The 13851-nt window shown below is 42.1% G+C and overlaps 1 protein-coding gene across 6 annotated transcripts in view; it reads left to right on the forward strand.

Annotated features, from left to right (window-relative positions):
• The window catches only part of ERC1 (ELKS/RAB6-interacting/CAST family member 1), a 539371-nt gene that overhangs the window by 151946 nt on the left and 373574 nt on the right, over positions 1–13851 (forward strand). For 5 of the 6 annotated variants that reach the window (XM_019515527.1, XM_019515529.1, XM_019515528.1 and 2 more), the window contains exons 4-5: positions 837–992; positions 5404–5571. In XM_019515527.1, coding sequence (XP_019371072.1) covers positions 837–992; positions 5404–5571 — 324 coding nt within the window. Of the gene's footprint in view, positions 1–836; positions 993–2583; positions 2668–5403; positions 5572–13851 lie in introns of all 6 variants that reach the window. The other variant, XM_019515532.1, reaches the window with a different exon arrangement.

Here is a 13851-nt window from a genome sequence, read left to right on the forward strand (position 1 = left end):
GGATCATGCGGGTGGCCCTCCTCTGGACCCTCTCCATGTTGTCCACATCCCTCTTGAAATGGGGCGCACAGAACTGGACACAATACTCCAGCTGTGGCCTGACCAGCGTCGCGTAGAGGGGGAGGATCACCTCCTTGGCTCTACTCGAGATGCACCTGTGGATGCATGACAAGGTCCAGTTAGCCCTGCCAACCATGACCTCGCATTGTCGGCCCATGTTCATCTTGGAGTCAATAATGACTCCAAGATCTCTTTCTGCCTCCATGCTCTAATGACTCCAAGATCTCTTTCTGCCTCCGTGCTCTGGTCTACCACAGCATGTAGGACAGCACCTTTATGGGCCATAAAGTCATCTTTATGGCCCATATTTTGTTCCCCAACTTGGAACCCTCACTTCATTGACATTAGCTAAGCAACATGTTTCATGTGTTTTTATACTATATCCTTGGATTAGAGTTGATGTGAATCTGCCTTTTCTACAATTAGAGCCAAACGTGTCCAATCATAATATCTGTCATACACACTCTCTCTGGACTGCAAGCTTACATTTTTCACATGGTCTTACTGCTCATTCCATTCTTTGGCCCTAGCAACATGCTAGTTTAGCCTTAAACTTTTCCTTTACTTTCAGAAATGAGGTGAAAAAATGTCTGTCTCACAAAATTTATATGCTAGCTTTCAAATAGGTGATGTTTAAGCATGTGTAGACCAGTTCTTTTAGGATCATTTATAGAAGGGCAGTTCCAGTTCCAGCACACCCATGTCTTCTGTTCCTCTCATAGTTAACAAGTCATTTAACATTATGTTGCTTTTTTATCTCATCTTATCCTTTTTAGGACTCAAAAATCTCCTCCATGGAGCGAGGTCTCCGGGATTTGGAAGAGGAGATCCAGATGCTGAAGTCAAATGGAGCTGTGAGCACGGAGGAGCGGGAGGAGGAAATGAAGCAAATGGAGGTGTATCGTAGTCATTCCAAATTCATGAAAAATAAGGTAATGAGAAAAGTGATAGTAATCATGACCTCTCTAACTATTAGGGAAGAGATGGGAAAAGTATTTATACTTAGCTATTCAACCAAGGATGTAGTTGGGACTTGCATATTACCCTAACCACTTGGAAATGGTGCAAAGGTATCTACACTTGGCTTTGAAATGGAATAGCCTCATGATTTTTAAGAGAAACTAGGGAATTGTATGCTCAGTAGGAAGAAGGGCCAAATTCTGCTCACTACTTCGGTTGACTTGGTTGCAATTTTTTGTGCATCTCTGGGCCCTTTATAATCCTTTTAATAGGATTAGGTTAATTTAGTCTAACAGGCTTTTTAAATATACTTTATAGAAGGAAAAAACTATTTCTGTATGAGCTGATGGATCATTATGCTATGACCAAAAGGATTAACATGATTTCAGTGTTGTTTTGAGCATGAGTGCTTAGGTTTCTATTGTGTTGTCCTTCCAGCAGTGTTGTCACAGGACGGACAGATTCCACGGTAGCACTGGTGGCTAGATGATTTTATGCATTTGGGGATGTTTGTATGCAGGTGGCATTGGGAAATCCTTGTCCTCAGGCACAGAGGTGGCACAAATAAATTACTGTACTGTGTAGAATTTACAGTTGATGTATACTTTACTTCTACTGGATTCTTTGGAGCTCTCATCACTGCACTGAACTGATTTGTTTTATGCTTATAGTTTTCACTTACTGGAGAGTGTCGAACACAACTATTGTATCATCTTAAAGAAGAAATATACATTAATAAGATTTAATAAGACTTGTTAGTAACCTTCCACTCAATCCAGCTTAATGATTTACTCCAAGAAAAACTTTTCTCCTTGCATCCTGTTGAACTATCACTAGAAACTGAATACAAAACCTCCCAATATTAGGAATATGAAAAGACCATTTAAATTGTCTTCTACCTTATGTCTGCTACTAAATTGTCTACTATTTCATGCCTCACCTTGTTAGCAGTTTGCTTCTCCATCCCTCTCTTTAGGCCTAATGAACACATTCTCCTTTGGTTTATTTCTGTACTGCTTCCGTCCCTTGTGCTCTCTCTTTTCCTGCTGACAACTTGCTCCCTAACTCTAGTTGATTTAACAGCCTGTTCCCCCTTGTGACTTGTCCAGCTCCAATCCTGATGTCTCAGCCATACCCTGCAGTCCTGTCTTGTTTTATAAGTACACAGAATCATCTTTTTAATAAGATATTTTGTTGGCATCAGTAGCTGCCTCAGCATAACTTATCCCTCTAAAGCCAAGGATTTTCTCTTGCTATTTCTGCCTGAATTTTCTATTTGTTTCTTATTTCAAAATGGTTGTACTATGTGCTCTACAATTGAAATAATAGCTGCAACCACATTTGTAGTGTCAGTTTTTGCAAGGATGATAATGAAACTCTTGCCTGAGGACTTGACAATACAGTGACTTTAACCCCCAGAGATCTTGACAGAGAAGGGAATGAAGAACCAATCTTGACCTTACTATTTAGTTTTTAATTAGTTGTAATCACTTTGTTGGCTGAAAGAGGTCAGCTAAAATATGATAAATGTTGAAATTGAAAAGAATAACAATGTCGTGGCAGGTAGAGCAACTGAAAGAAGAGCTAAGTGCCAAAGAGGCTCAAGGAGAGGAGCTGAAAAAGAGAGCGGCTGGTCTCCAAGCTGAGGTCTCTGCTGTAAGGTTTCTCTCTTTGTGTGCAGTGGCCATTTGCTGGGGCTTTGCTAGCTCTATGACCTTCTGGGTAGCTTACGCTTCTCTTACAATTTGAGTCTTTAATACTAGAACTAACCAGTCTCCCCTACTGTGCATCTGTCTCTTGTTCACATCCTCTTGGCATCTGTAGCCTCACTGTTTAAAACACACTCTGACTACCCATATTTACTCTCTGAGACAAAGATTCTGCTTTAGTGATGATTTCACAGATGGGCAGCGTTTCTAAAGTGCTTGGCACCCACCATTAGGCTCAGATTTTCAAACGATGCAATGCTTCATTTAGGGATCAAAATAAACAGCCAGTTTTTAAAAAAAAACAAACATGCTCACCTGTCTTGTAAATGTGTCCATAACTATAACAGTTTAAACTGGTGCGTACTAAGTACTTTTTAAAATTGGCCTTTGGTTAAGTACTTAACAAAGATTTGAGTGCTTTTAAAAATCTGCCCCTGTGTTGTGTTAGCAGTGTATGTTAAAACTTCTTCTTTTTCTAAATACTGCATGTGCTGGGTGATCAGTGTGCGTCACAGAGGAGAAAGATATGAGCACTTAATGCTGCCTTTAACTTTCTGTGGAGCTCTGAACACTATCATATTCTTTCCCAGAAACCTTGAACATAGGGGCTTTTTGGGCTTGCAGCTCATATGTTGAGTTTCTAGATCCAGTGAATTTAAGGTTTTGCCTGGGACTTTTAATAGTTTGTACTGTCCTTATATATAAGCAAAACACTTTATCTGTTTAAAATATCTGTGATTAAAAAGGTGTAGAATTTCGTTTCAAAATGGATCCAACATGTCTTTTCCTAGTCTATGTGTGGCTTTCTAATGGGAGAAGTTTATCTGTCTGTCTAGACAGATAGATTAGATATAGATACGTAGGGAAAAACGGTACACACACACACTTTTTTTTTTTGGTTTAGAGACTGCATAAAACTGAACTATCCCCAAATACTACAGTCACTTGCTTTTTCTTGTGGTGTGCCTAAGGATACTAACATAGCTGTGGGGGTTGGATTAGGAGTTCCAGTGTGAGTAGTTCACAGTAGAAGCATAATTTGGATGCTACAATACACACTTGCATATTGCTCTGCTAAATGAAATGGAATTTTTTTATTGGAAGTTTTTGATAGTAGTAAACAGAATTAAAGTTAGAAATAGACTGTCTCATCTCCAGTCAGAATTAAGTAAATAACATTTAATAATTCGGTAAAGGAAATTCTCTTTATCTCCCCTCCATTTTATCTATTACAAAAGGGTAAAAGTCATGTTATGCTGTTTTCAGTTTCTACACATATACACATGCAAAATGTTCCTCCCTTTTCTCTGTCTCTCTCTCTCTCACTCGCTCTCTCATATGTCATTTTATAATGGAATGCAGCAGTGTTTGGTGACATCATTTGGTGCTAGAAAAACTAACATCCTCTGGTAAAGATGTACATAAAAGCAGTGCTTTAGCAGAAAGACATAGGAATTAAACTCATTGACTTTGTTCCTTCCATTCATTACTAATATCACCTTATATTATTACAATTATATTTTATCATTCATGCTGTTTTTTGTGAATGTTACTCATTTTGGCGGGGGCAGGGGATCTGATTTTTTTTTTCATTATGTCCTTCAACTTTCTGATTTGCACATATTTAACATTATGCTAATAGACTTGGGTTGCCAGCACCACAGAGGAAGTTGTTTGCAAGTTGGTTAAAACATTTCTGTATATATTTGATTTCACAGTGAACTATACATTTTTTGGATCAACCTGTTAATTGCCATTTTTTGTTGGAAAGTGGGGAGGCAAATTCTAGGTTTCTAATCAGACCTATTGTATATGTCCATCTTAAGGCTCAATGCATTTCTCATTAAGCATGTACACTTGTCCTCAAGTCTGAGTCAGTGTGTCTGAGATGGTGATTGTGTTTAGATTGTGGTTTAACACCATCTCTAAACATACCTTTGAAATTTTTCATTATTTGTGCATGAATAGGACCACACCTTGGCTGAAACCTATGGAAGTGTTGTCACAGACTCCAGTGGACTTTAAAAGTGAAAAGTGATCTTCACTACAGGGCAGGTTTCAAACAGATTTTTTGGGAATGAAAAGTGGAAATTTTGGTATCAGTTATTTCATAACATATTCGGATCAACTTCAAGAAATTTCTTTTCCTAGGAGGGGTGAAATTGTAGTTTCACAAAGATTGTGACAATTAAAGGCATGTTTCAATGATGTTCTTTGCAGAGATGCAATTGGGATAGTGATGAGGGCAAGAAACCTGTTGTAATTGCCCTGGAAAGGCAAACACACCTTCTAAGGAGAGCACCCTAAAGCATACGAAATATATCTGATTTGTTTAGGTCTACAAGAGGCCTAATATTTGTACATATCAAGTACATGTCTGCTTCATATTCAGTAAAAAACTGCCTGGCAAGTAACTAATCATGGCTGGCAACGTGAATGATGGCTGAGGATGGGTTTCACCCATTACTTGTCTGCTCTTCTTTTTTCTGATATCCAGTGTATGATGTGAAACCCAACCTTGTAGATACGTGAAGTCTTTAAAGTTCTGTGGTGACAATCTTTAAAATAGTATCCTTTTAATTGGTAATTGGATGAATACTAACTTTTCATTGCAGTTTTAAAGGTTAGACTGTTAATTCTCTTTTCTCTTCCTCTTGTTGGGTTTCTCCTTTAGATTGGTCAGGTGAAACAGGAGCTATCACGTAAGGACACAGAGCTGCTGGCTTTACAGACGAAGCTGGAGACCCTCACAAACCAGTTCTCTGACAGCAAACAGCATATTGAGGTGCTGAAAGAGTCTCTTACAGCAAAAGAGCAGAGAGCAGCCATCCTGCAGACAGAGGTGACACAAGCAATTTTGTACCTGTTAACTGTTTTGTGGGGAAATACAGTATGGGTTGGGTGACCTATTTCTGTATGGTTTCTTGCTTTGGAAATAGAGTACATTCAAAATTATTTTCTCTGAAGAAGCTTGCCATGCTCAGTGACTCTCAGCTGGGGTGATGCAGCACCCCCTCCTTTTAAGGGTGCCCTACTGCTCCTCCCACCAAGTGGAGCTGCCTCATTGCTCCTCCCTGCCGTGTCCTGCTGGAGTCCCCATGCTCTTGTTTGAACTCTGTGCAGCTCCCAGGCTGCTCGCACCTCAGTACCCCGTTGCCCTTCTCCTTACAGAGCTGAGCACTGGTGCTTGCAGCTGCTGCTTCTGTTGCTGGCTTCACTCCCTCAGCAGGTACTTTATAGCTCATGGCCAAACCTACCCCAGGAAAGTCCATAATTCCCTCTTGCATAATGACAGCTCAGAAGCAGCCACAACAAAGCTACTTCTGTGCTTCCCTGGCATCTGCAGGGCTTGCTGGCACTGAGTCCAACCACCCTCTCCCTTTTGAAGCCAGGGCAATATCCCTGTGCTGGCACGCTGTATCCCTACATCACAAAATGACTGGCATTGAATGGACTAGACAGCGTGGCTCCCCAGACCTGCCATGTCCAAATAAGCCTGCTTTGGTAGGAGGAGCTGGGGACCCTAGTTCCCTGAAGTAGTGACTTGGGCTCTCCCCTATGGTTGGTCCCTGGGGCCAGCAGGATGTTCAGTCAAGCAGCAGGAGCCGGAGGAGAGGTGTGTCCTTGCAGAGGAAGTTCGAGTCCTCTGGTGATCTGGGAAGCCTGTTTCTCTGGGGGTATGGGGTGTAGGAATTCAATGGGGGGTAATTTAAGCCACAAAAGGCACTGCCCTGGCCAGTGCCACATACTGAGAGAGAGAGCCCTCAGCAGGATGGCAGTGGAGAGTCCCAGCAGCAGGACTCTGCCTTTCATCACTTGAATTGCATGAGGGGGCTGACACCTCCTAAGGGGTAGGTGTGCTTAGGGAAAACAAGCATCTCCAGAAGACCCATTTATTTCCACTGCCTGCTTCTTATTGTTTTCTAATTTTAGAAATGCAGCTGAAAACTGGGTCTGGGAGGGAGAGAGAGGGCATGTAAGGCAGGGAAGAAAATCATTCTCAGCAGCGTTTTAAAGAATAAAAATAAAGCCAAGCTCGACTAGCCTGCCTTGCAGACAAGGACCCTGGTCTTCATAGAGTGAGAGCTCAACACTTCTGAAAAATCAGCTTTAACGTGTCTCAGCTGAACCCTGTAAAAAGTGGAGCACCTAAAACAGCAATTTTCATCTAGGGTGCCCCTGGGACGCATGGCTCCAGGCAAAGGCAGAGGGGTATGTCTCCCTTGCGCAAAGCAGAGGATCGGCTCCCTCTGCCTGCACCCACAGAGCATTCTGCTAAATACAAAAAAATTATGCAGTAATGCCTTGAATATGAAAAGGTTGAGAACCACTGCTGTAGTCTGTTTCCTGGGCTGGGGACAGAAGTTACACATAAACAGGTTTAAGTGATTAGGAACTGGTTTAAATCTGTAACAGAAGTTCAGTACGCTTAAACCGCTTTCAAAGTGGCTGAAACTGAGTTAAAATAAACCTGGATGGATGTAGACTTAAATGATTTATGTCAAACCAGTTTATGGAACGTCTGTCCCAGATCCCCTCCTGGTTCAACTTAACTCACAGTCCTCCAGCATCCCAGGGTGCTGTGCAGCCCCAGGCTGTGCTTTCTGCTCCAACAGAGCAGGGCAGCCCGGCCTCCAGTTGTAAGGCGGGGGAGGGAGTGGGATTCCCCAGCCCTGGTCCCCCCTTGGCCAGGGAGAATCAGCCTGGCTCCCAGCAGGGGTGGAGGGAGTACAGCTCCACTGTGGGCTTCCCCCCTTGCTGGCAGGGGGAGTAAAGACCCCACTGGAGGCTCTACCCCATGCTGGGCACAGCCCGGCCAGGGCTCTGGAATGAGGGGAGGGGAGGGAGAAGGTGGCTGTTTCCCCCCCACCCCCAACTCCCTTCTCAGTCTGCCCACTGGCCAGAGAGGAAGCATGGCCAGGTGATTGTCCTGGCTTGGGTGCGGGGAGTAAAGACCCCACGGTGGGCCCCACCCATTCTGCACTAGGCACAGCCTGGCTGGGGGTCCAGAGCCAGGCAGAGGGGTCCGTCTTTCACCCCCATTTCCTTCTTAGTCAGCCTGCCAGCCGGGAGCAGGTGTGGCCGGGTGATTGCACAGGCTCGGGCTGGGGGAATAAAGTCTCCACTGCAAGCTTCCCTGCAGCCAGGAGCCAGGGCGATCACCCACCATGCCTCCTCCTAGGCCAGAAGATCAGCTGAGGAGGGAGTGAGGAGGAAAAGGGGCCCCCTCACCTGGCTCTGGGCCCTGGGGGGCAGGGGTAGGGGGCCATTTTACCTCCCATTCTCTTCTCAGCCAGCCTGCCAACCAAAGAAGAAATATGGCCAGATGATCGCCCCAGCTCCCAAAAGTGGAGAAGCTCACAGTGGGGGCTTTACTCCCTCTACCTAAGCCAGGAGCTGGGATGATCACCCAGCCATGCCTCCTCTGTGATCAGCGGGCCAGCTGAGGAGGGAGTTAGCAGGGAAAAATGGCCCCCACGGTCAGCTTTCCTCGGCCCCCAGCACCAAGCACTGCCCAGCTGGGGGTCCAGAGCCAGGCAGGAGGAGGTACATTCCCCCCCCACCACTCTCTTCTCAGCCCAAGCCAGGAGTTGGGGTCATCATCCAGCCACACCCCCTCCTTGGCCAGCAGGTTTACCAGGGAGGGAGTGGTGGGGGAAAAAGGCCTCTGCTGCAAGCTTCTCTCCCCACAACCCCCTGCACCCAGCATAGCCCTGCTGGGAGTCCAGAGCTGAATGGGGGGGCGGGGGCACGTTCTTCCCACACCCCCCACAGCCAGCCAACTGGCCAAGGAAAGGACAGCTGGGGGTCCAGTGCAGGGTTGGGGTGGCCCCACAGTCCCTCCTCAGCCAGCCCAGACTGAGGAGGGGGCATGGTTAGGGGGACCACATCCAGCACGGTGTTGGAGGGGAGGTCAAAACATCCAGCTGGGGGCTTTTCCCTCTTCCCCCCTTCCCCAGTGCTGGGGAGACCTCAGCTGGCAACCTAGTGTGGGGGAGGGTTCCCCCAGGCCCTCTCCTTAACTGGCCGGAGACTGAAAAGGAAGCGTGGCTGGGGGAATTGCCCATCTCCCGACTCTCTGCGATGACCAGCAGGCTGAGAGGCATGCTCTAGTGCCCCCACCTCCTGATACGGAGCACTGCAGGGGTCTGGCTGCCTTTCTGGTTTGAAAGGTGAACATCAGTTCATTTTCTAATTGGTTCAATCTAGACAGTTTATAGAAATCTGCAAAAATTGAAATGATTCAGCCTCTGGCTTTCTGACTGTCTGTACTTAGCCCTAGTGGCTACCTTTCATGCCGCTGGGTCTGAGCTCATTAATTTCTCTTGTTCCCGAAAAGTGAGGTTTTTTGTTGGCAGGAACTTACGTGCATGCAGCAGTAACATGCCATGAACAATCTGATGTTCTTAGGTGTATGTTAATTAGTATTTTTTTCTGGCTGAATTGGATGGGTTTACAATCCTAAATGGAGCAAGTGGAGGAACTAAAGACATACTGGTTGTTGTCACTGCAGTTTCATTACCTCTCTCAGCACATACTGGAACCCTTGTATGACAGCCTGGACTTGCAGCTGAGATGTGAATATTATTTTTCAGACTTTATCTTCCATTCTGAAAATAGTGTTTTCTTAATTTAGGAACTTTGGGACTTGATAACAAAGCCTTGGTAAGCTCTCAGTTTATCTAGAGCAGAAGTATGCACTGAGCTTCATAAGTTTTAATAAGCACCTCAGTTACAATACTACTGGAAGTTCTTCAAGAATGAGCTCAAATACCTGCTGTGTAAAGACAGCATTTAAAGGTAGAAATAGACATAGGCTGGTATGTCATTTGTGCTGCCATAAAAATATATATTTTGAGTCGAATAGACATCTCTGTCCTGCATTGTGCCACAGAAGTGGCACAATAAAAGGTAGTGGCACTTTATTGCAGTGGACATCTATTTGCTCTGCGGTGGAAGAGTTCAGGCAGCCTGCATCTGCCCACATTCTCCAGCTGCTCTTGAGGGGCACCCCAGAAATTTCTACGCAGGATCAGGCCCTTTAAGCTTCAGGAGCACCTGTCCAACTTTATTCGTTTACACAGACATGCTCTGGGAATCTTCTTTGTAAGTGAGGATCTACAGAGATACACCCTAAGTGGTGAGAGCCCTCACAGGTCTCTGTAAAGGCACAGGATCCAGGGAATCAAGTGGGTGAAGAAAGAAGGCACAGGACAATGCAGGATCCCAGAGAATTTCAAGCGCCATGCGGGCACACACTGAGTCAGCATGGGTTTGGGCTTGGAGGCTCAGGATGTTGGGTATTTTCTGGGTCATCCACCTCTGCACTGGGACTCGTACTGACCCTTGCTTACCTCTGTGTGGGTTGGCACATGACCCTGGTTCCATCAAGGATGCTTGCGGCAATGAGGGATATGGGAAATTGCTGGGCAAGGGAAAAATGTTACCAGTCATCCCACATCAAATCCCTGTCTGATATGGGACAGTGGGCGATGAGTTTCATCCAATAAAGAAGATAAGCTCCAGCACAACAGGCCACACCACAGCTTGATCCACTTAGTTTGACTGTGTGTTTTTACCGTCAGTTCAATGTTGGATAAATGTAATGATGGGAAAGATCCAAAAGAGGGCACCCATGTATCAGAAATGGTTTCTCTGATTCATCACAGCAAAAGCAGTATCTAAAGGTGTCCCATGCATAAAGGAAGACAAGTGAGTTTGGGGATGATAATAATGTAAGCCATTCATAATACACAATATCAGAAGAGAAATTTGTGGACTTTTTTTCTGATTAGGAATGATTTTTTCTTACCTGCATCTAATAATTTGTCATCCAGCCACATGTACAAGAAAAGTTACAGAATGAATGTTTGTGGTTGCTGTGTAGTAGCTTTTGTGTTAACTCTTAGCCATGTGAGAGTGACTAGCTGCTTTGATTTTTAAATCAGCCATTTTAATTCAGATTTAATTTAACAAGTAATCAATTTTAATCTTATTTGTATTTATACTAATTTGCCAGTTTATTGAGAAGGGGTTAAATTTTTCTGGGGTGATGTAATCATTAAAACATGATTTTTTGCAACTACAAATTTGCTAAATTTGGTAATTTTGTTAACCAGAAAGAGACCGTACATCTACAAACACTTGTGTAGCTCCAGCTGCACCTTTTCAGATTCTTAATTTTTACATTTTATTATGTTAGAAAATGGTGAATGACTCATTTTATATTAAAAAAATAATTTAGCAAACATATCAAACTACATTTAGATGAAATTTGAAATTCCTTGAAATTATTTTAAAACATTTAAAAATGTTTTTGTTTCCATAATATCATTAGTATAAAAAGGGGGGAAAACTTACTTTATCAAAACATATCTTGCATTTGAAACTGCAAAATAAAATTTTATTTAGTAAACATTATCTCAGAAGCTTTAGGGGGTGTTGGTTGTAGCTGTGTTGATCTAATGACATAGGCAGGCAAGGTTCTTTGGGTAAATGTGATATCTTGTATTAGACTAACTAAATAGTTGTGTTTTGCAAGTTTTCAGATACAAACATGCTTCTTTAGGTACCCAAAAAGCTTTCAAAGAGCAATTTTTCCAGCTATGTAGTTGGTCTCAGAAGTTTTAGGCACTTGTGGATAAAGAAAAGTGCATAGTAGGTTTTCTAAAAGTTCAGATTAGGTATCTAACTCCCACTAAAATCAATGGGATATAGGTGCCGAAGCAGTGAAATTTCAGAAAAGGTCCTTGTTGGAGTATATTTGAAATAATTTTTAATAATTTGGAGTATATTTTAAAATTATTTTAATAGGCTATAGTAAGATCAGGCTCCTCTAAAATGATTTCAAATATAATTGTTTTCTAAATCATTTTTTTATTCACACTGATTTAGAAGAGTAGTTGAATGGATATTTTTTTGTCTTAGCCAAAAAAGCAGCAATAATTTTGCATTTTAGAATGATGATTATATTAAGTATATTGTAAGTTTTCTAACTTGTAATATTTAATTATATAAAGCTTTGGGAATAATTGCCTTAGAGAATACTAAAAGTGGACACCCATATAACATCAGTGTGTAGTGCAAGAACAAATGTGAATCTTCCTCTAAACCAGAAGTACTTTTCATTTTTATGGACATTTGGAGAGAGGAGGACTATTATGTTTCCTATATACTGTTCTTTATCTGTTTACATTGTGTGACCAAAGATATTTTTAGTTCATTCAAGATTTTTGGGGCTACTGCGTGACAGCTATAGTGACAATGAAAGATGGGCCCAATTTCTATTTTTATGCCTGAGATGCTACTGCAGTCTATCTTTTCTGTAGATGAAAAGAGGACTTAAGTCTCTTGGCAGTGAACCTAGCAACTGCAACTTACTGAATTCATGTTAGTGAAAGAGAGAGATCAGTAATGTGAGGAAAAGAGGAGGAAAAAGGCCAAATGCAGCTCTTCTTAGGATTAGAGAGTACTATAGTCTCAATTTTAACATGCACTGTTGTTGGTCCAGAAGTTTACTTTGTTACTGTTCAGAAAAGTCTGGAGCAGAGATAAATTAGACTTAGTGAAAGTAAGAGAGTCATTGCCATGTCCTGCTACATAAGCATTAATTTGAAAGGGTATCTATTAAACTTAGAAGTGGGAAGTGACTTGTCTTAAAAGTATTTTTAAAAGTATGAACAGTATTTTAGAAATGGATTTAGTTAACTTGGCTGCTTTTTTTAAGGTAGTGAGCAGCCAATGTAGTTTATGGTTCAAATGAAAGTGAGATAGACTATCACGATCCACCAGTACCTGAGCACAAACTGTTTTGTAGCCCTAATGGGTAATGTTGCTAGCAAATGAAGAAATTTAACTCGTTAACTATAGGAAACTAAATGGAAATGAAGACGTAAACTGTTCATCTAAGTGCATTATTAAATTATTTCTAGTTTATGTGTATTAAAGCCAACACTTCATAAAATTTTCATAGGCTAGAAATACTTTAAAATACATTTAGATTAACATTTTGAGGAAAATAGCTTTCTCCTCTGTCTTTCATTCTTCCATTAAAAACATTTAAGTGGAGGGATGGACACAGGGTACAGGACCTAGTATCCTAGAAATTAGACTTGACACCTGCCATATTGAAACTAAAAGGCACAGTGTCCTATTTGGGAGTTGTTTATGTTGAGGGCTAGTGGGTGGAGAGGATATTGTGGTTACTTTTTCAGTTTGTAAAGGAACCTTTATAAATAGTTCTGTAAATTTACAATCTCTTTGTAAATAAAGCAAAAATAAATCAATATTTGTTTTGGAGTTAAAAGACTCCCTCCATATAACACTTTTATTATGTCCTACTGAGTCCTTTTGCTTGGATCAGTGCTGGCAGGTATGTAGCTTCAAAGCAGGTTAGTTCAATCTGTTGAAATATTCTGCTTTATTTTCACACACTGTCCGAGTTGGCATGATTCTGTGAGCTGGACCTACTTCATATGGCAAGTGATGAGATTCATATTTAACAGAGAAATGAACCTAAGTCCCACAAGATGTATTATTTACATTGAATGTGTTAAATGAGCACTCAGGTCTTCAAGGGTCTTGTCCACATCAAGGTTTTGTAATGTAATTCAGTACTATATTCATGCACTTTTGCAGGAAAATGTGGCTTCTATGCACATGAAGTACTTTTATAGCATGCAGCAGGAAAGGGTACAAGTCCTCAGGGTTGATTTCTAGCACAGTTGTTTATGAGAAAATCTTTGTCTAAATTAAAGAACTACAGTATGTAAATTACTGTTGCATCCATAATTAGTTGTCAAGCACAGTACTGCATCTTGACCTCTCTCTATGCTAGTCAGGGCTTTCTTTAAGAGGATATCTGTTTAAATGTTTTAGTTGAAAGAGAGCAATTCAGTTTAACCAGACTTCACTTTAGCAGCTGGTTTAAAATATGGTTTCTCATATACCACATTTTGATGTTTCAGTGGGCCTTGTTTCCTGTAGAGTAAAAGAAGTATTTGATATTAGATGCCTAATACAGATCTGTGTCTCCTTCTGTGCATTCCTTAATCATGTATGGACTCTGTATATTAGTGTAGACAAGCAGAGCTGTCCCTAGGAGTGTATGGGGCCCAGGGCA

The sequence above is a fragment of the Gavialis gangeticus genome, unplaced genomic scaffold, assembly GCF_001723915.1.
Source record: "Gavialis gangeticus isolate Ggan-Ray unplaced genomic scaffold, GavGan_comp1, whole genome shotgun sequence".
Taxonomy (NCBI): Eukaryota; Metazoa; Chordata; order Crocodylia; family Gavialidae; genus Gavialis; species Gavialis gangeticus.